At 36.9% G+C, this 23084-nt stretch overlaps 2 protein-coding genes across 2 annotated transcripts in view; both read left to right on the top strand.

Moving 5' to 3' along the window:
* pcyt2 (phosphate cytidylyltransferase 2, ethanolamine) overlaps nucleotides 1-5161 on the top strand; it is a 15185-nt gene extending 10024 nt beyond the window's left edge. The window contains exons 11-13 of the mRNA XM_065244559.2: nucleotides 3184-3249; nucleotides 3333-3421; nucleotides 3678-5161. Of these exons, the coding sequence (XP_065100631.1) occupies nucleotides 3184-3249; nucleotides 3333-3421; nucleotides 3678-3792 (270 nt within the window). The 3' untranslated portion in view covers nucleotides 3793-5161. The remainder of the gene's footprint in view (nucleotides 1-3183; nucleotides 3250-3332; nucleotides 3422-3677) is intronic.
* Nucleotides 5162-6805: 1644 nt separating this feature from the next.
* The window catches only part of gnav1 (guanine nucleotide binding protein (G protein) alpha v1), a 37277-nt gene continuing 20998 nt past the window's right edge, over nucleotides 6806-23084 (top strand). The window contains exons 1-4 of the mRNA XM_065244558.1: nucleotides 6806-7457; nucleotides 8492-8583; nucleotides 19947-20039; nucleotides 22334-22494. Of these exons, the coding sequence (XP_065100630.1) occupies nucleotides 7328-7457; nucleotides 8492-8583; nucleotides 19947-20039; nucleotides 22334-22494 (476 nt within the window). The 5' untranslated portion in view covers nucleotides 6806-7327. The remainder of the gene's footprint in view (nucleotides 7458-8491; nucleotides 8584-19946; nucleotides 20040-22333; nucleotides 22495-23084) is intronic.

Genomic DNA, 23084 nt, shown 5'->3' with positions numbered 1-23084 from the left:
CGTGTATGTTCGCGTGTACATAAAAGAAACCGACTTTATTCCAGGCTTCGCAAGGTTGTGTGTTTGACTGTGCGGGTTAATTTTTCATGTACATAAAAGAAACAGACTGTACTCCAGGCTTTGCAAGGCTGTGCGTTCGACTGCGCGCGTATGTTTGTGTGCACGTTGAAAAACAGACTACACTCTGGCCTTTGCAAGGTTGTGTGTTTGACCGTGTGCGTATGTTTGCATGTACATAAAAGAAACCGACTATACTCCAAGCTTTGCCAGATTGTTCGACTATGCGCATATGTTTTCGTGTACATAAAAAACAGACTATACTCCGGGCTTTGCAAGGCTGTGCTTTTGACTGTGCGCATATGTTTGCGTGTACATCAAAAAACAGACTATGCTCCAGGCTTTTTCAGGCTGTGCATTAGACTGTGCACGTATGTTCGTGTGCACGTTAAAAAACAGACTATACTCCGAGCTTTGCAAGCTGTGCGTTCAACTGCGCGCGTATGTTTTCGTGTACATAAAAAACTGATTATACTCCAGGGTTTGCAAGGCTGTGTGTTCGACTGTGCATGTGTGTTCGCTTTTACATAAAAAACAGACTATGCTCCAGGCTTTTCCAGGCTGTGCATAAGACTGTGCACGTATGTTCGCGTGCACGTTAAAAAACAGACTATACTCCGAGCTTTGCAAGCTGTGCGTTCAACTGTGCGCGTATGTTTTCGTGTACATAAAAAAACTGATTATACTCCAGGGTTTGCAAGGCTGTGCGTTCGACCGTGCTGGTGTGTTCGCGTGCACATGAAAAACAGACTATACTCCAGGCTTTGCAAGGTTTTGCATTCGACTGTGCGCGTATGTTTGCGTGTACATAAAAAACAGACCATTTTCCAGGCTTGGCAAGTTGTGCGTTCCACTGTGCGCGTATGTTCGCGTGTACATAAAAAACTGAGTATACTCCGGGCTTTTCAAGGTTGTGCATTCGACTGTGCGCGTATGTTCGCGTGTACATTAAAACAAACAACTATACTCCAGGCTTTGCCAGGTTGTGCTTTCGACTGTGCACGTTTGTTCGCGTGTACATAAAAACAGACTATACTCCAGGCTTTTCAAGGCTGTGCATTTGACTGTGCGTGTATGTTCGCGTGTACATAAAAACAGACTATACTCCAGCTGTGCAAGGCTATGTGTTCGACTGTGCGCGTATGTTCACGTGTACATAAAAAAGATTATACTCCGGGCTTTGCAAGGCTGTGCATTCGACTGTGCGCGTATATTTGCGTGTACATAAAAAACTGACCATTCTCCAGGCTTGGCAAGGTTGTGCGCGCATGTTCGCGTGTACATTAAAACAAACAACTATACTCCAGGCTTGGCAAGGTTGTGCGTTTCGACTGTGCGCGTATGTTCGCGTGTACATAAAAGAACACAACTATACTCCAGGCTTTGCCAGGTTGTGCGTTCGACTTTGCACGTATTTTCGCATGTACATAAAAAAACAGACTATTCTCCAGGCTTTGCAAGGCTGTTCGTTCAACCGTGCACGTATGTTTGTGTGCATGTAAAAAAACAGACATACTCCAGGCTGTGCAAGCTGTGCGGTCCACTGTGCGTGTATGTTTGCGTGTATGTTTGTGTGTACATAAAACAGGCTATACTCCGGGCTTTGCAAGGCTGTGCGATCGACTGTGTGTGTGTGTGTGTGTGTTCGTTCACGTGTACATAAAAAACTGACTATACTTCGGGATTTGCAAGGCTGTGTGTTCGACTGTGCGCATGTGTTCGCGTGTACGTAAAAAAACAGACTATGCTCCAGGCTTTGCAAACTGTGCGTTTGACTGTGCATGTAGGTTCGCGTACATGTTTAAATATAGACCATACTCCGGGGTTTATTTTTAAAACTCACTTTGGTAAATAGCTTGAACTATTTGAATGTGCTAAAGCTGTTAACTAGGGGTGGGGGAAAAAATCGATTCTTAGATGAATCGCGATTCGGACGTGGGCCGATTCTGAATCGATTCACAAATGTCAAGAATCGATTCTTAAATGTTAGTTTACAAAATAATAACGTCACGTTATCAGAACCAAAAGGCGGAACTCAACTGGGGGTGCGGTGATGCACATGGGCAACCTAAGAGAGCGCGCCCTGCAAGAGCGCATAGCCGAGCTTACAAGAGCAGAAGAGAAAGAACACTTTAAATGCTTGTAGGATTATACTGCATATATCTCTACATTGAATTTAAGGCTGTCACCATTACTCTATTATTTTTGAGGAGTTTTAAAAAAAATCCTTGAGTACATGTCGAGTACTCCTTAAAATAGCGGAGATGCGGTTTAGTGAATATTACAACAGTATCAGAAGCATACAAATCAGCGCTACGCTGCCTCTCTCTCTCTCGTTTGCTCGCTCACACACACACACCATGGCGTGCGTGTGGATCACTCCTGCGTGAGGAAATAATGCGCTTCCTTGTGAATTTTAGAAGTTAAAGACGACTGAGCTGCAGTGGCCTGGCAAAACACATTTGAGAAGAAAGGCGCAGCAACTCAAAAAGACCTGCGTGTTTCACAATTACTCTTTAAGACCATAATGACAATTTCGCGCGTGGAGCAGCAGTTAAATTATGTGCGATCTACCAGCATTGCCTTTGCGATCGACGTATTCGACACCCCTGCCCTAAACCATCCGCTGACTGTTTATATATAACATGAATATACTTCTGTAAAAATATGCACATAGTTTGTTATTCAGTCGCTGAGTGTGCTGCATTATATAAATACAGTAATACTGCCAAGTGTATAATGATGATGATTAGACGCTTAACATTAGTCAGTTTGTGGAAGTTAATGCCAGTTAACATATAGAATTAATATGTCACGTTTAATTACTATTTTTACTGGGTTTAATTGGTCTTACAACAGAAACAGGACATATATGTATATAAGAATGACATTATTTATCCCTTAGTTGCATTTAAGTACAGTATGTGACAGTTCAGACTAGTAGCAAAAGCGCAAACATTCACCTGGCTTTGAGAGCAAATGTGACGTAATGACGTCACAGATATGCAAATTAGTACGTCAAGAATCGATTCGGAATCGAATCGGGACACTAAGAATCGATTCTGAATCGATTCATGAGGGTCCAAGCGATTCCCACCCCTACTGTTAACATCTGTCTGGCTGTAGGTGGATCTGGTGTGCCACGGGAAAACAGACGTGTTTCCAGATACAGACGGGAGTGACCCCTATGCCGTGAGTACAGACGATTCGTCTTATAATATACATATTTAATTTCCTCGCTTTGTACAAAATCTAAGCACCTGTTCGCTTCCCAGGAGCCGAAGAAGAAAGGGATTTTCCGCATCTTGGATAGCGGCAACAACCTGACCACTGATGATATCGTGCAGAGAATCATCGACAACAGGTGTGGATTAAAACGCAGTCGTGAGATGCGTCGATAGATTATGCAAATGAGCTAGATCGCATGACTCAAACATTTAATCTCTGGTTTAGTTCTGTGAACCTTTGACTCAGTCAAAAAATAACTTTTTATAGTAGTTTACTTAAACAAAATAGGCTGAATTGCCTTTATATGCATGTGGTTTCTTTTTATTTGTTTGGAAAACTATTTGGCAGACCTTACACTGAAATGTTGCAAAATTTTTAATTTATATTTCTAGATTGCAATACGAGGCCAGGAACCAGAAGAAGGAAGCTAAAGAGATAGCCGTGTTCGAGGCTTTGAAGCATAAAGAAGATCCGGAGAAGACTGAATCGGCTCAGATAAATAATTAACTGTACCAACCTCTCCTTAACAAATTCAATTAATCTCCGTCTTGAAATGGAAACTGTTCCCTCAGTGCGCCGGTGAAAATGATTTAACATCTCAATTTAACAATTTAATGACTCAATTTAACGAACAAAGCTTAAATGCATGCTACATTTGAACGAACAAGGCGGCGGAAGATATACCTGCGTTTACTTCATCATATGACAAAAGCACTTAACTGTGCACCGAGAGATTTTATGGTACTTATTAAATAGGTCAGATAACTTTCTCGGGTGAAACTAGTAGATCCGTCTATGAAGGTGACGAGAAAGTTTCATTTCAACGTTTATTTTGTCATTCAGTATCCATACGCACAAATATCCGTAGATTAGCCGTCTGCGGAGAAATGTGATTTGAAGGAATGCTTTTTTTAAAAGTGTCATTAACCTTAGTATGCATACTTGAAATAGATAAAAGCGTTTTGGGATATTGTTTGGAAATTTTAGAAACACTAGAAATTTATTTTATGTTTTTTTCTGGTGTTTGAATCCTACGAAAACATATGCAGGTCACGTTTTACCCCAATTTTAAAAAAAAGAAATATTGCATGAATACTGCATTTTAAATGATCAAAGAAGTTTTTATTTTTGCTAAATATAATTTATTATTCTTTCCTAGTGATTATTGAGTAAAATATGACCTTTATGTGTTTTTTACAGGCTTGTGAGAATTATCCCAGGTATTTTATTTTCTACAGGTGCTGTTGTAGAAATGGGACCTTGATCTGTTTATCGTGGAGCAAATTGACTCGCAGTTTAAAAAAAAGTTGCATTCACATGTCGCCCTTTTTTTACTTTTATGGTCTTTTATCCGCCTTTTTTCCCATACGCTACGTCCGCCCAAGCGAATCGTAAAGTCACGCGATCTTCGAAGTCACGATCATAACGTAGATTGACCTCAGGCCAGAGATGTCACTACGACCGTCACTGCTAGTTCACACTTTATTTTAACAAGCAACATAAATATTCTTTGTGTTCGTCACCGTGACCCCAGCTGTCAAACTTTTATGTACTTTTATCTTGTTTTTAAGCAGTTTGATGCTTCTTGTGCTTTTAATCAATATGCACGTTGTTGCAACAGTAGCATATTTTTGTTTTTAACATCGAATTGCTGTGAAGAAAAATACATATGTAACACTAATTTAATGTTGTAAATGTGAGCAGAAATGTTAAGTGACCAATTCTGAACCTACCTGTGAGACGCTGAATGTTGTTTGTGTCCTTAGACGATGTTTTTAATTTCACTGATCTCATCGTAAACTGTTAATGTATGCCATAAAAAAAATGTATTGCAGAGAAGATTGCAGTTTTTTGCAATAAAACAGTTTCAAAACAATTCACTCTTTCTGACTTTTATATAAATGGTCAATCTTTTTTTATCACAATATTTGATTTTGAAATTGTCACAGTATTGATGTGTAAACACATTAACAAGATCATGATTAACATTTATTTATAAATGCCTCTTCAGCACTTGCTTGTTACTTTTTTCAGTGGGATGAAGTTAGAAAACTTACCAAAGGGTACAGTAACAAAACCTAATTTTCTAAAATGAGTCATTATTTATAAAAGTTTATCATTATTAGTCTTTTATTAATATTTTATTGCTTGGTTTTACCTAATTTCACTTTAGGGCTGCATTACGATTAATTGTGACTAATTGTTTGCAGAATAAAAGTTTTTGTTTACATCATATATGTGTGTTTACTGTGTATAATAATTATATGTATGTAAAAAATATATACACGTAAATATTTATTATATAATTTATGATGCTTCTTGTGCTTTTAATCAATATGCACGTTGTTGCAACAGTAGCATATTTTTGTTTTTAACATCGAATTGCTGTGAAAAAAAATACATATATAAATTAGTGTTACAAAAATACATATGTAACACTAATTTAATACATATATAAATATATATACATACTGAAAAAAATTATGTAGCTTAAATAAATTGATTGCAACCACTTACCTTAAAAAATTGAGTAATTTTAATATTTTTTTTTTTCAGTTTATTATAATACACAGTACACACATATATATAATGTAAACAAAAATGTGTATTCTGCAAACGATTAGTTGCAATTAATCGTTATGCAGCCCCGTTTCATTTATATAGTTTCACTCATATTTTATATTTTTAATTACATTTGATTTTTATATTGTGTTAAGCCATTTTATTGTTATATATCAACATATTTTATTGCTTTATTTCAGCCCATTTCATTTATGTAATGTTTATATTCATTTTAAATATTTAATTTGAATTGCTTGCCAACTTACTATAGATATATAGATCGCTTTCCATTTTATGAGTCAATATTTATAAAAGTTTCTCATTATAAAAGTCTTTAATTAATATTTTATTGCTTGGTTTTACCTCATTTCACTTCAGGGCTGCATTACGATTAATTGTGACTAATCGTTTGCAGAATAAAAGTTTTTGTTTACATCATATATGTGTTTACTGTGTATAATAATTATGTATATATAAATAAATTGTTTAAGAAAAAAATATATATATATATATTTTTTTTCTTCTTAAAAAAATAATAAATTAAAAATAAATGTTATTATATATATATATATATATATATATATATATATATATATATATATATATATTCTGCTTAAAAAAAAAAAAAATTTAAAATAAATGTTATACTAATATACAAAAAGGTAAGGAAAAAACTAAACACGGGAATAAAAAATAATTTAAACAATTTTATTCCCGTGTTTAGTTTTTTCCCTAGCTTTTTATATATTAGTTTACCTTATTTTAATCAGATGCTTCCTAAAAATCTCAACTTTTTCCCAATCATTGATATTTTGCGCAAAACCCATCTCTATCATATAAGTACTAACGTAAACACGGAAACATTCATATCTCAAACATGATACAACAACAACAACAATGAACAAAAGCCATCTCAGGTAACAAAGTTACACATTCCTCACGTCACTTCCTTCGAAGGGAAAGCAGACACCTCTGAGAACTAAAGAGATTTCTGTGGGCGATATGGACTCGTGCCATTAGTTAATGTACAGATTTGTGTTGTGTATAAATGAACAGAGGTATTTTAGTGTGTTATTATGAGGTTTCGCGCCACGACAGTTAACATATGAGATCTCATTGGATACAGTGTACCAGACGCTGCCGACTGAGTAACCGGGAACGGACGAATTTAAAACTTTTTTCTCCTTCCTCCTTTACTTTCGGGACCATCCCAACTTCGCTCTCGCTTTTTCTTCTCTCTCTCTACTCCCCTTTGTGTTTTCAAAGTACTCGTACTCAGACCTCTCGCAAAAACCAAAACATCAACATTAGGATCGATTGATCTTGCGGTGCGTTTTTACGCACGAACTTTAGATGAGCGCGCACGGAGATCTCGCACGTTCGCCGACTCGGGATGTTTTTACGCGTTCGCTTTTCGTCGTGATTCTGGACTTTCTGCCCGTTTTTTGAGCTGTTGCGGGGAAAGACATGAGCTCTGGATATGGGTCTGTGTTTGGGAACCGACCTGACAGAGGAGGACAAGAAGGCGAAGATCCACAGCTCACAGATAGACCGAGATCTGTACGAGTACGCGAAGAGAGAGATGAATGTGGTGAAGATCCTCATGCTGGGTAAGAAAACACTCATCATGGATGTTTGTTCACCTGGTCTGAGCTTTGGGCTTAATCTTTACTTTTATTTACACCGTCTTAACTTACTTTTCAATAACTAATGCACATTTTTGGGTCTAGTACGTGGGTGTGCGTACAAAGATATGGACAGGTAATCGAAAGGGTGTGTTTGAAACTCAGATTTTGGTTTGTGATTGTGGATTCAAACCGGTGTAAAAGTTTTTAGGTCAACTATTTGTGCTGCACAAACTTTTTAAGTATTTAAGTCATTTTTATTGTGACTGAAAAATCCAGCTAAGACCAGCATAAGCTGATGAGCTGGTTTTAGCTGTTCTACCATCTTGGTTTTGGCTGGTGAATAGGTGGTCTAGATGTGTTTTGGTCAAGCTGGATTTAGCTGGAAGACCAGCTGACCCACCAGCTTTGCCAAGTTGTGAGGACCAGCCTAAACCAGCTACTGCCACCTTAAACCACTACTTATGCTGGTCTTAGCTAGATTTTTAAGTAGGAAGTTAAAATTTCTTAATAGGATAGTTCAACCAACATTTGTTTATTTACTCTTATGTTTTAAACCTGTATGAGTTTCTTTTGTTGACCTCAAAAGGAGATATTTTGATGGTACCCATTTACTTCCATAGTATTTGTCTGACCTACTATGGAAGTCAATGGGTACTATCAACTGTATGATTGCCATCATTGTATCAAAATATCTAATTGTGTGTTACTCATACAGGTTTAGGGCAACATGGGGGTGAGAAAATGATGACAGGATGTAATTTTTTGGTAAACTATCCCTTTAACTTATTTTGATGAGTTAAAGTAAGTTAAAATATAATGTTGTCACTTATAAATATGTGTCTACTTTCATTGTAATCTATGAATCGGTCATTGTAAAAATGAACATTTGTAACTGACGGGTTGTTGATTCGAACCCTAAACATGGGCAGTGACTTTATCTCATTATAATTAGGCTCAGTCGTAATTGGTGGAAAAATGTTATTCATTTTTGTGTCTCCTCTGACAATAAACCCCAGGGGCGGCAGAAAGCGGAAAGAGCACGCTGGTCAAACAAATGAAGATAATCCACAGCCATGGGTTCACCAAGCAGGAGCTGGCCAGCTTTAAGGTGAGACCCGCATCTCTACACTAAGCTTCGTTGCAGGCGAAGGTTGATAATAGCTTTATTTAGTCCCCATGCTCTGTGCTTTCTCACCGTCTGGAAAATGTAGCCGCTGCATGTTTGGGGATTGTTAAAAGTTTAAGGGGTCAGTGGTTCAGCTGTGTAACAAGACCTCGGTTGAACGGATCAGTGGATTTTGCTTCGACTCTTTTTTTATTGTTATGTATAGGAAGAGAGAGAGAGGAAGGGGGAAAACGTGTGGAATGTTGACACACGAAACAGGAAGAGTAAGGAAAACACGTGTGAATGTACTGCTGTCCTACAACATGTTTTCCTGTGTTGTCTTGTATATATCAGAAACTTATGAATTAACATTTCACACACAAAATTAAAATCCTGACGTTACTTTTTCACCAAACCTTTTGGAAGTGTATTGTAGTGATGTCCAGTTTGTGAATGAATTGTTGAGTCACTTATTTTATGAATCAGTTCATGATTCATGATTCAGAATGATCTGCTTAATGATTTGATGATCTGATGAAAACACTTAATGGCCTACTGGATGTCAAGATTACACGTAAATGAGTTAAATCTCTACAGGTAATGAAATATTTCCATTCAGACTACTTCTATAATGCTTTTATGGTGCCGCTTCTTTAAATTTTAATAAAATCACAATTCTGTCATCATTTACTCATCCTCAAGTTGTTCCAAACCTGTTTAAATGTCTTTGTTTTTGCTAAACACAAATGAAGATAAGATATTTAAAAGTTTGTAACCAAGCAGATCTGGGGCACCATTGACTTCCATTGTAGAAAAAAAATACTATGGAAGTCAATGGTGCCCCAGATCTAGAGAAAAATATAACCCAGGGGCGCATCTGGAACTCACAATCAACTCCAGAAGGGGAACAAAGTACCAAAAATGATAAGTGGATCCTGATATGAGGCAAAAAAAATCCACTTTCAGGCACTCATGTAGTTTTAAAGGTTAAAAATCCTTTATTTTAAAACAGGGCTATACATGAAAACCTACACCACAAACGCGTTTCAGCACCCTGATGAATGCCTGTTTGAGCTGAAACGCATTGGTGGTGTTGTTTTTTCATGTATAGCCCTGTCTTAAAATAAAGGCTTTTTACCTTTAGAACCATGTGAGTGCCTGGATGTGGATTTTGTTTGCCTTTGTTTCAGGATCCACTTATCATATTTGGTACTTTGTTCCCCTACTAGAGTTATGATTAAATGCGGCCCTATGTGATATTTTTCTCTAGATCTGGGGCACCATTGACTTCCATAGTATTATTTTTTCTACAATGGAAATCAATGGTGCCCCAGATCTGCCTGGTTACAAACTTTTTTTTAAATATCTTACCTTCATTTGTGTTTAGAAAAACAAAGACATTATTTGAGTACCAGATGTGCCCCTGTGCCTGGATGTAGATTTTTTGCCTTGTATCAGGATCTACTTATCATTTTTGGTACTTAGTTCCCCTACTGGAGTTATGATTGTGTACCAAATGCGGCCCTATGTGATATTTTTCTCTAGATCTGGGGCACCATTGACTTCCATAGTATTATTTTTTTCTACAATGGAAGTCAATGGTGTCCCAGATCTGCCTGGTTACAAACTTTTTTTTTAAATATCTTACCTTCATTTGTGTTTAGCAAAAACAAAGACATTGATTGAGTACCAGATGCGCCCCTGTGCCTGGATGTAGATTTTTTTGCCTCATATCAGGATCCACTTATCATTTTTGGTACTTTGTTCCCCTACTGGAGTTATGATTGTGTACCAAATGCGGCCCTATGTGATATTTTTCTCTAGATCTGGGGCACCATTGACTTCCATAGTATTCTTTTTTTCTACAATGGAAGTCAATGGTGTCCCAGATCTGCCTGGTTACAAACTTTTTTTAAATATCTTATCTTCATTTGTTTTTACAAAAACAAAGACATTGATTGAGTACCAGATGCGCCCCTGTATGTAGATTTTTTTGCCTTGTATCAGGATCCACTTATCATTTTTGGTACTTAGTTCCCCTACTGGAGTTATGATTGTGTACCAAATGCGGCCCTATGTGATATTTTTCTCTAGATCTGGGGCACCATTGACTTCCATAGTATTATTTTTTTCTACAATGGAAGTCAATGGTGTCCCAGATCTGCCTGGTTACAAACTTTTTTTTTAAATATCTTACCTTCATTTGTGTTTAGCCAAAACAAAGACATTAATTGAGTACCAGATGCACCCCTGTGCCTGGATGTAGATTTTTTGCCTTGTATCAGGATCCACTTATCATTTTTGGTACTTTGTTCCCCTACTAGAGTTATGATTGTGTACCAAATGCGGCCCTATGTGATATTTTTCTCTAGATCTGGGGCACCATTGACTTCCATAGTATTATTTTTTCTACAATGGAAATTAATGGTGCCCCAGATCTGCCTGGTTACAAACTTTAAAAAAAAATATCTTATCTTCATTTGTGTTTAGCAAAAACAAAGACATTGATTGAGTACCAGATGCGCCCCTGTGTCTGGATGTAGATTTTTTGCCTCATATCAGGATCCACTTATCATTTTTGGTGCCCCAGACGTGTTTGATTTACAAGCATTATTTAAAATATCTGCAACAGAACAAAGTTTTTTGGGTGAACTGTTCCTTTAAGCAAACTTTGTTCTATAGTTTGTCTGTACACTATCCATTATCTTTGTGTGGTTTGGGAAGTCGATAATCACCGTGTACTTTCCCTGCACCTGAAGTTAAACCTGTCACTCACCGCGGTGTCCAAGGTAGCAGTGTGGAACTGCATCATATTTTAGATTAACCTGCGACCTACGTACGTCTTATTGCCATGGCAACAACCGAAGCAATCGAAATGCCATTGATTGGCTCATTCATCGGAAATCATCACCAGCTGTGTTTTTGATATGGTCATCAGGCCTGGTATCGCTAAACCCCACAACCTAAACTATGCCGCCACAGTTTTTAACTGCTAGCCACTTACGGGGAAAATGTCACTTTTTCGTAAAAAAAACAAGTAGTTGCGTCAGTTTCTTTCTTTGGCAAACCAGTACTACATTGTAAAAAAAAAATTTTTTTACAGTGTAGTGCTGGACAGTATGATGCAATTCTTATATCATTACCGTGATAAATACATCACTACCCTGCGAAATTTCCCATTTTGTTTGATATACAGGACCCAGTCATACCGTACGTATTTTTATAGCTTTACCTTCCTCCTGCGAGAGACTCCTGACTATAGCTTTCTTCACTGTTAATAAAGTCTCTTTGATCCTTCGAAATTTTGTAATTTGACCACAACAGTGGTCACGTACATGAATTTGTGTAAAGAACCAGGTGCAGATTCACGTCTGTCCTACAGTAGCTCGGGTTTTGTGTGCCATGTTTCTCTTTCCTCATTAACTCTTCCTTCAGGGTGTGTTTGTGTTAACAACAAATTTCTCTGTGAGTTTGCATAAGAATGCATAAATGGTGTTTTGAATTGCCTGTGGGGTTTTAAGCTCGTTCATTGCTTCAGACCAGGCCAAAGACAAATATTGATGGATAGGGATGGGACAGGATGGTCAGATAGTTATCCAACAATCAGTTGATTTTATTTAAACTCTTATTTAAAAATTAAATCTCGTCAGCTATTATATTTCATAAAAGTTTAGTCTAAAAATGAAATAGCAAAAAAGTAAAAATCGAGAATCGAATTGAACCGTGACCTTAGAATCGAAAATGTAATTGAATAAAGGATTTGGAGAATCGTGACACCCCTATATACATTATGCCCAAGTAAATACAGTTTTACATTCTACGGCACCTTTAAAAGCATTCATGTCTTTAAATAAATCCCCTTTAACTGCTTTTTTGGAATTCATTGTTGGATGACCATAATAGTTGTTGAAATGTATAATTCGTAACAGTAGATATGTAGCCTCCGCTTATGTGGGAAAATGGAAATCGTTGTGCTACCATTGTTGTAAAGAGGTTTTTTTTGTGTGTGTGTGAAATGTTTATTTATTATATATTAGCCTTGTATGTTAGCTAACCTTTATGACGACACTGACCATCACACAGTGGAAAATGATGAACAAACCCTTAAAACAAAACAAACACACGCCTTTTCGAAACTCCAAAGTATCTTTTGCCGCCAGGCTTTCCGTTATCATGAAACAAAACGGAAAAAAGATTGGGAATGTGGGAACATTCGTGTGTGAATGATGTAATGCTGTATGTGTCGTGACAGCCATGAAACTCACAAAGTCAGAACCTCAGGCCTTTTGTTATCTCGTTTTACAAATGACATCATGCCGTTAGAGGTTCAAGTGTTTTTGCGCGTTTTTTTTAAGTCACACCTCAGGGTTCCCTGTTAGAAAAAACAGACCCCGAAGAGCTGCGTAATACAAAACCTAATTGCTGACATTAGTTAAATTTTTACGAGGCGCTGGAGGAGTAGCAAATCATTTTGTCAAGCATAACAACACACACTATCTTTGGCAAAGCACAAGTTTTTTTTACCAACATCAGGCTTGTAGATTTCACTTTTAAAACTTTTGTAAGTACATCAAAGAAGCTGACTAAATTGCTAGCTATTTGCCGTGTCGTTTGTCGAGTACTGCAGGCGTTGAAATGAACGCCATTGAGATATGTGACTAACAGAGGACTGTGGGTCTTTGAATGACTGATGTGCGATTAGCCGTGTCGCTGCATAGTTTGTGGTCAGAAGCCCTTGTGAAAACCCCTCACTGGAAATGCAAAGTTTGTCTTTCGGCACCTCGCTAGTTAATGTTTCAACCGCATGGCCGTTCCGCTAAACAAACACTGTTTGTCGGCATAACTGGAGGAACAAAACAGTCAGGTCCTGCATTAGCGTTAAGCTAACGTCTTTTATTGTTTGAGGCAAAGCTTTTGAACTAAAGGGATAACACACTATGAGCTCCTTTCCAAACAGTCTGGATGAGCAAATGAACCAGTTGGAGTCTTGTCTTGACTTGGGGGATGCCGCAAGGCTCGGGTTTGGGTCATGGCTCAGTTTGATGTAGATCAAATTAAAAGCCTTTATTTTATTTTATTTTTATGCTGACCTCTGCCATGTGTGTTTTCTTAAACTTGTGACGTTCAAAGGTCCGGTCGAACTCGGTTTTGGCTTCGCTATCCTTTACTGGACTGTTGGAGGGTCACACGTGCATGTGCACGTAGAGACCTGTAATTTTGGCTAGTTTCATTTCGTACACAAGCTTGCAGTCTATAATCAGACTAGCTCTGGTTGACTCGGGTCACCATGGGTGGATCGTGGTCTGTAAGAGGGAGGGCAGGGAAGGGTGTGGCTTGCTGTGTGAATCATAAATGTAAGGTAAAAGTGAAGTGTTAAAGTATAAATAGGGACATGTCCCAACCTGAGTGTCACAGGAGTGTTTTAAAGCACTGTATTGTCTCTTAATCTTTTCTTCCTTTTTAACCGTCACTGTGGTCTTGAATCACCACACGCCTACAGAAGAAAATGAAGTCGTCATTATTTCTTCTTCTTTATTCCTTCCCAAAGCTGACACTCCTCAAAGTCAACATGAAGTCAAAATAGACCGTGTTTACCTTAATAATTACACATCGTTTTGATAAACATGATTCATCAATGCATATTTGTCTCTGTCAGCTTTCTCCAAAATGTGATAAGTGGTTCCGCCCCTTAAACTGCTTTGTATTAGGGATGATGTCATTTATGCAGTGCAGGTACTGTAAATTGGGTCAAGGTCATTTTATTTTTATTTATGTGAACACAACTAGTATGTTTTCCTACAGTTTACTATAGTAAATACTAATGTATATTACATTACTTTTTCATATGGGGGTTTTCCATACTAGCCAAACAGTATGAGAAGTTTCTTCAAAGGAATGTGTGCCAAATTCTTCAAGTACAAAAAGGGTATTAGTTCCCCCCCACCACACACGCACACTCGCCTCTGGTTGCTCTCCAAGGTCTCTGCAATACCCCACACTTATCTCTTTCCAGAATAGCTTCATTGTTGATTCACTCCTGAACTTTATCTCTGGTTGTTTTAATGCACTTTGTGAAATCAATAAAAGTGCAGAACCACAAAGCTTTTCGGCATACACTGTCCTGCTGGTTTTCCCGGGAATGCTTGATCCACGGGCCAGCAAGCAAAAGCTGTTCAATAAAGGGGAGGAATGCGTTTGTTTTGGCGAGAGAATCAGGTGGCGGAAATGAGGGTTATAAGGTTGGCCAGGTGGCTTAAGTTTAAAAAAAAAAAAATCTTAATAACTTTTACAATGCACTTTGTTGGTTGTATGACTGTATGGAAGTCTTTAGGATTTTTCATATTTTATAATTCCCTTGAAAATCGGTCATTCAACACTTTGGGTTGCAAACACTATTTAATCTTGACTGTTTTACAGAAATTGATATGGTCGTCACTAGGACTGGGTGATATTAACCCATATTCATATCTTGGTAATTTTGGGATGAATGGCGGTATACAACACACATCTCATTTTTATTTATTTAATTTTTATGGATTACGGTATGCAATGAATATCTCGGTGTATCAGACCATAACGATATAGACGTATTATCTTATCCCATATCCCACTGGGAAAAAATACTGATATATTATTAAACCTTGATATACCGCCCAGCCCTAGTTTTTACTTAAAATTTCTCTGCACAAAGTTTCTTAACATTCTCCGCCCTGGAAAGCAATAGACATGTCATTTGCACCGTAATTCATAACTACATAATCTCATTAAATCACATTTAATCGTCACGTTGGTCGGCATGTCATTTCCATCGAGTAGCAACGTACCACTTAACCCGCCCTGTTCCTCAGACTGACTTGAGACGATACAAATTAAGTTGAAATTCCCGATAACGCCCACTAACAAAAAGTTGAATTATTCTGTTAGACACTCCAACAGGTTTCTTTCACAAGTATTTGAATGGGTTTTGTGTCTTTTTACATTGTAAAAAAGACACTGTAAGATATTTTTTCATACCTGTCAATCAGAAGACAATTACTCAAATAATACAATTAGTAAGGTGACGTCTTGGATCAAAATGCGTGAAGTGGCTTATTGTGCATGTGGAAATCGAGTTTCACTAAAGTTTTAGTGACTTGAATATTATCCACTTACCTGTCACTCCACCCTTTTGAGTGGGGGGTGAAAAGTTGATGTGTAGCTTCAAATTAATATAACTTTGGCATTTTTTGGTCTAAAAGACTAATCTTGGTCTTGTTTTAAAGAAGACAATGTAAGGTTTTTCACTGATGTTTCTGGATGTGAAAATATTTAACAGAAAAATTGTTATAGCAGTTTAAATGTATTATAATAATTAAAAATAATGCAATAACATATTAATTTGATAAATAAAATTATAAAAATGAAAATGTTTCACAAAAGTAATAATGTAAACATGAGGCCATATGTCTCAAGCAGTTGTGATCCAAATTTTAAGATAAAATCACAAAAAATGAGGTTTGTGTAACACTTTTAGTGGTTTTACCAACAACGGCCACTAGATGTCAACGGTTTGCTGCATTCTCTTGTCACAAATTGATGAAATACTGTCACTGCATTATTATAACTGCTAAAACGTTTTGAAATATGAAAACTACATTCTTGGAGCTTTCCAATGATATATAGTTTGTCAACATTTTTGAAGATTTATAATATGATATTAGAATTATGAATATATAAAATTAATATGCATTCCTATGGGGGGTGGGGTCATGTATCTAAAAACTGTCACTACATTATTTCTATCATCAGATGACCTTGAAATATAAAAACGACATTCTGAGAGCTTTCCAGTGATATATAGTTTATCAAGATTTTTTAGGTTTACAGTAGGGGTTTAGCAGGGCCGCATTAATGCATGGGCTTACCTGGGCTTAAGCCCAGGGCCTCGGGCTGGAAAGGGCCCCGAGATGCCGGAAAAAAATAACAACCGCATTTTATAAAAAGTTGATACTCCCTTTAAAATGATGCTTAATCGCTTTGCTTTGAATGTCCGTGCGTGAATGCAGTTCCTGCGCAAGAAAATCTCTCACTTACTGTACGTAGGCTACCCTGCAATCATTAGTCAGCTTTTTAAAATTTCTGTCTGAAATATCCATTATTGCATTTCTGATGAACAAAGACGAAACTGAGGACGCGTTTTTATCTTAATATGAAAGACAACGTGTAAACATTCATTAAATGATTCCTCGTAACATTTTAAAGCCAAGATGTACAGAACAGCACACAAAGATATTACACAAAACATTTTTGATAACTAAATCTAATAAATAACAAATTAGATTCTGCCTCGGAAGCCACGGCTAAGTTCAGCGATCTTATTTCATTTTGAGATTTAGCGTGGCAAGGAAATAAAAGTAGAGAAATTACATATAATTTGTTACTGTAAATTATAAAAAAACAAGCTTTATATACAATTCCTTAAACAGTTCATTTATAACAAGAAAACACTTAAAATAATCATTTCATAGACACTATATATGCTTTATTATTTTGCACAGAAATATCTGATTGCTTACTTTCACTTTGATCATCTCTGTATTCACTTGAAACATCTGATGTTTTTTCTTATAACATTTGTTTCAGGAATCTATTTTCTATCATTTGAAAGTTAACACCGACCATATTATATGATGTTTTATTAACAAAGTTCGGGAGGAGCACGTTCAAATAATCAACCTAATTACCTTGTAACTATGACCAGCTGTCGACAATCTGCAATTAGGTCTTCACCTGATCGGCATCAACAGAAACCTATATAGACTGAAAATCAACTCACCCTCATTCCTTGATAGTTTCAGCATCCCTCCACCTCCCCTTCTCTGCACGATTTGCCTAGTCACCTTACTAACCAGAACAGGGGGGATTATTCTGGGTTCGGGCCTAAGGCCGAGCCCGGAACCCTCTCCCCGCCAGGAGGCGCTCCGGGCTCAGGCCATTAACGAGCTCGGAGCCCTCTCCTCGGACAGCACGCCAAATACGCATATTAATAACCCTGTTCAGAATTATTTGTAAGTGTGAACTCGTGAATAAATCACAAGAGAGACAATTGTGTCAGATTCGGTAGAGATATTTATATTCGGTGTCATCACAAAAAAAAAAAAAAAAAAAACGGCTTACCTGTTTTGTAGCTCAACTTCTGACAAGTTAGGTAACCTTTTTAAATACATTTTAAAACTTATTCTTGTCGAAAAAATCTGTTTTTTGATGTTTAGTTTGATGAACGCCTAAATATGATCACGCAGAACACCTAGCGCGTTCGGCTAAATTGAATGTGACCGCATGCAACAGCGTAACATCGACACAACGGAAAGCAATCCAAAACTTACAGAACTTAAATTAGATCAGAATTTACCTTTATAATAAATAAAAACTAAAAACAAAATGAAGTCAGAATCAATAAGGTGCAGAACATGGGTGCAAAATGCCTAAATGCGCAGGGGAATAAAACACAAGCCACAAATAGTTTAGTCAGATAACACTAAATAATCTATAAATTAAATAAAAACAAAGGAATATTAAAATAAATTTTAAAATAACGAAAGTATAGAATTGCCTGTTTTGTCTTTTAAATTGCAGAAACAAAGAGACTTTGCAATGGTTTCTGGATATGGACGTGTAGCCCTGTCATGGGATTTAGGCTATTAACAGACTTTAAAAATATTTATTAAAAGCTACTTTTTCACATATTATTTACTTCGTATTATCATAATAGGCTGTATATTTTTTATATTGGGAGAAAGCTGTTATATGTGAAATCAGATAATGTGCACTCAATATTATATAGCCAAAATTAAATGATCCTCATTTTATAACACATCTGCGACGATTCGACTGTGCAGTAGTCGAATCAGGCTTCTCCTGTCAAAGCATCGAATCTTAGACTATTCGGGTCACCCCTAGCTAGGACTATGTGCATATGTTATGCAGTGATATTTGTGTATATTGTGGGCATTCTGATATGGTTTTAATATTTTGTTATTGCATTTATTCCAGCAAAATAAAAGCCTGACAACTTGCACTTAGTGCCCTGCTAAAAAAAACAGCATACCAGCAAGACCAGCATATGTTGTGTTTTGGTGCTGGTTTGCTAGTGAACACCAGCTAAACCAGCATTAGCACCAGCATTAGCACCAGCTAAACAAGGACCAAACCAGCATTAGCACCTGCATCCCATGCTGGTCATACCAGCAAGACCGGCATATGTTGTGTTTTGGTGCTGGTATGCTGGTATGATAATTCCCATGCTGGTCCATGCTGGTTTGATGCTGTTTTTTTCAGCAGGGTTATTATAAAGATTGTGTGAATGTAGGCTGTAATTCTGGTGGATGAAGGGCCCCACAAAAGGGTAAAGCCCAGGGGCCCCTTACAGTGTTAATGCGGCCCTGGGGTTTAGTGTTAGACATATGTAAAAACAAATTGGGCCTACATGTTGGCCTGTGACCTTTTAGAAATTGACACTCACTACGTCATTTCTTTCTCAAAATTTGATGAAATATGAAAACTACACTCTAAGAGCTTTCCAAAGATATATAGTTTGACAAGATTGTTTAGGTTTAGAACAGGGTATTAGTGCTATACATATGTAAAAACAAATTGGGTCCACCTGTGGCCCGTGACATTTTAGAAACTGACTCTGACTACGTCATAATTTTCCAAAAATTGTGATGAAATATGAAAACTACACTCTTAGAGCTTTCAAAAGATACATAGTTTGTCAAGATTTTTAGGTTTAGGATAGGGTATTAGTGTTATAAATATGTAAAAACAATGTGGGCCCGCTTGAGGGCCCGTGACCTTTTAGAAAATGACTCACACCATGTCAATATTTTCCCAAAATGATGATGACAAATGAAAACTACACTCTTAGAGCTTTCCATTGATATACAGTTTGTCATGATTGGATAAAAATTAGTATGCAAAACACTGAAGTAATTGTAGGCATCCTACCGGTGGGAGAATGCCATTTAGCAGTACATAAATGTTTTGAGGCGCACTCTCTTTAAAATTGAATCAATTACTCTCCCTACATAATTTATTTTATAAAACACTGCTGAAATATGTATTCTAGAGGCTTAGACCTTTCCAAAAATATATAGTTTGTCATGATTTAATAAACATTTACATCCAAAATATTGAAGTAAACCTAGGTGTTCCTCTACAGGAACAGTGACAGTTAAGTGGTTATAATTAAATGATCAACTGAATGGGTAATGAACACTTAGTGTGTATGTCTTTGTGAAGGGGAAATACAATAGAAAGGTACACATAGACATAGATATTTGAGTGTTTGCAAAAAATGTAATGTAATGTCTCCTGTTTTTTTCCAGCCTGCAGTATTGGATAACCTCATGACCTCCATGAAGTTTGTCCTGCATGGGATGGGTGTCCTTCGAATCAATCTCGCCAATAACAAAAACAAGGTTTGGACCTGCATCTTATATGTGACCCTGGACCACATAACCAGTCATAAGGGACCACTTGAAATTTAAAGGAAAACACCACAATTTTTCAATATTTTACTATGTTCTTACCTCAACTTAGATGAATTAATACATACCTCTTTTTTCAATGCGTGCCCTTTTAATCTTTGTACAGTGCTTCTTGAATGTGTTAGCATTTAGCCTAGCCCCATTCATTCCTTAGGATCCAAACAAAAGTTTTATTTTGTGCCACCATACTTACTGATGTAACTACTCTTGTAACAGTCTTTAAATAGGGAAACATGGAAGTGTTTGGTGGCTTCTAAATTCATCCCTGTTTGGATCCATAGGAATGAATGGGGCTAGGCTAAATGCTAACACATTCACGATGTGCTGTACAAAGATTAAGTGCACGCATTGAAAAAAGATAAGTATGAATTCGTCTAAGTTGAGGTAAGAACATAGTAAAATAATGAAAACTGTGGTGTTTTCCTTTAAACATAATCTGAATCATTAAGCTTTGCATTGATGTATGGCAGGCAGGCATGTATGTATGTGTTATAACTTTTGTTTTTGTTGCCATTTTTGTTTTCATTTAGCCTTTTAATTACTGAAAACTCTTATTTTCTTTTATAATATTTGAAAAACAATTGCAGTTTAAGATTGCAAGAGCCAAATGTTAATAATTAAACTTTGAACATTGCACAAAAAATGCAAGTATAAAAATAAAATATATAGTGGCTGTCGTAATGAAATTTCAGTTTAATCGTAAATCTCTGTCAACATGGGAGAGAAGCTCATTCCAGCGCAAGAGCCTTTAAAGGATTAGTCCACTCTATAGATGGGGCCCATTGACTTACCATAGTATTTTTTTTCCTACTATAAAAAGTCAATGGACCCCATCTTTAAAGTGGACTACTCCTTTAATCTACGAATATATTTATTCTTAATAATTTACTGATCAGTATTCAATCGTTTTTAAGGGATCCAAGTTTTACTGATAAAGTTAAACAAAAAAAGGATTCATTATATTTACCTTGCACAAAATAAATCGCAGTGTTTTGATAGGAACACACTGAAATACATCACTTCCGGTCGGCGTGTCACAGTGTGGTGTAGTCGCACATGTTTTTTATACATCCAAAGCTGAAATTGGACTTGATAAGTACGCACCCGCAGATGATTTGCACCCAATGCAGACCCTTTCCGACTAAGTACCCACGCTTATTTTAAATCAGACATAGATGACTGGCGGGCCGGATAAAGATGATTGGAGGGTTGCATCTGGCCCAAATCTGGAATTTGAGGGTGCAGAAACATCAAAATGTGGAGAAAATCCCCATACAATTTGACCAAATGAAATTCTTAAGCAACTCATAATACTAATGATAAATACATATGTTTATTTACAATATATAATGGTAGAAAATGTACAAAATATCTTTATGAAACGATCTTTACATAATATCCTTATTAATTATTATAACAATTTTGACCCATACAATGCATTGTTTACTTTTGCTACAAATATACCCACGCTACTTATGACTGGTTTTGTGGTTCTGAAACTTTATGCTAGTTTTCAGCCTAAATATGGACTGTCTAGCTTTGCACTAAGCACTTTTGCAGTACTTGCATGGTCCACTAGGTGGCAACATCCTTTAAGAACCTCCTGTACCTGTTTGTCAGGTCTGAATTTAAGTCTCTGTGGGTTTCTCCCACAACTGCTTCATAAAATATCAGTCATGTATGGTCGGCTTTAAAGAGTCATTTATATTTATCCATTTGTTAGATGCTTTTATCCAAAGTGCCTTTCGGTGCATTCAATGTATGCATTTTTATCAGTATTTGTGTTCCCTGGGAATTGAACCTATGACCTCTGCGGTGTGAACTGAGCTATGAGCAGTCAAACTTTTATTCTGTAATTAAAGTGATCAGCGATAGAAGACTCATTTGTTGTAATAACAGTGTTGAAGATGCCTTTCTGCTGGGTGGTCTGACTTTTTCCTAGTTGTTAATTTGTGTTATTACCTGTGAATATGTGTGTGTGTGTGTCTGTGTCAGTAAAGTTTATTATTGGATGTCCTGTAATTACATTTCATCGTAATTCAACAATCCAACCTATACTTAGTTTTGGTTGTCTAATGCTTAAGCATAAAGGTCATGGGTTTGATCCTCAGTGAAAACGCATAGAGATAAAACACACTTGAATAAAACATCTGGTAAATGCATTAACGTAAGATCCTTAAACGATTAAAGATCATGTTTAAATTTGTATTTGTTTGTTTTTCTAGGTCCACGCTCACTCGATTCTCTCATGTGGCCGCTGCTTCGACGAAGATCAGGTGCTGTTTCCGTTCGTAGGCCACGCCCTCTGTTGCTTGTGGTCGGATCAGGGGGTGCGGTCTGCGGCGGCGCGTGGATACGAGTACGAGCTCAATGACTCAGCGCTGTAGTGAGTATTATAATTGTTCTCCAATTAGTAAATCCTCACCATCGGTAATGAGACATTAGCTTGGTTAAAGGATTAGTCCATTTTCTAAAAAAAATCCAGATAATTTATTTACCACCATGTTATTCAAAATGTTGATGTCTTTCTTTGTTCAGTCGAGAAGAAATTATGTTTTTTGAGGAAAACATTCCAGGATTTTTCTCATTTTAATGGACTTTAATGGACCCCAACACTTAACAGTTTTAATGCAGTTTAAAATTGCAGTTTCAAAGGACTCTAAACGATCCCAGAGGCATAAGGGTCTTATCTAGATTGTCATTTTCGGTAAGAAAAATAAAAAAATATGCATTTTTAAACCACAACATCTTGTCTTCCTCCGGCTGTGTGACGACGAGCCAGCGCGACCTCACGTAATTGCGTAATAATGTTGAAAGGTCACGTGTTACATATATGAAATGCACATTTGCGGATCATTTTAAACAATAAACTGACACAAAGACATTAATTAATATCATTCCAGATACAACAACGTCGGAAAGGTCCTCTTTTTCCACACTTGTAAACACTGGGGCGTAGTTTCGCATACGTCATCC

This window comes from Paramisgurnus dabryanus, chromosome 24 (genome assembly GCF_030506205.2).
Source record: "Paramisgurnus dabryanus chromosome 24, PD_genome_1.1, whole genome shotgun sequence".
In the NCBI taxonomy this organism is placed as follows: domain Eukaryota; kingdom Metazoa; phylum Chordata; class Actinopteri; order Cypriniformes; family Cobitidae; genus Paramisgurnus; species Paramisgurnus dabryanus.
This window is presented reverse-complemented; position numbering and strand designations above follow the sequence as displayed.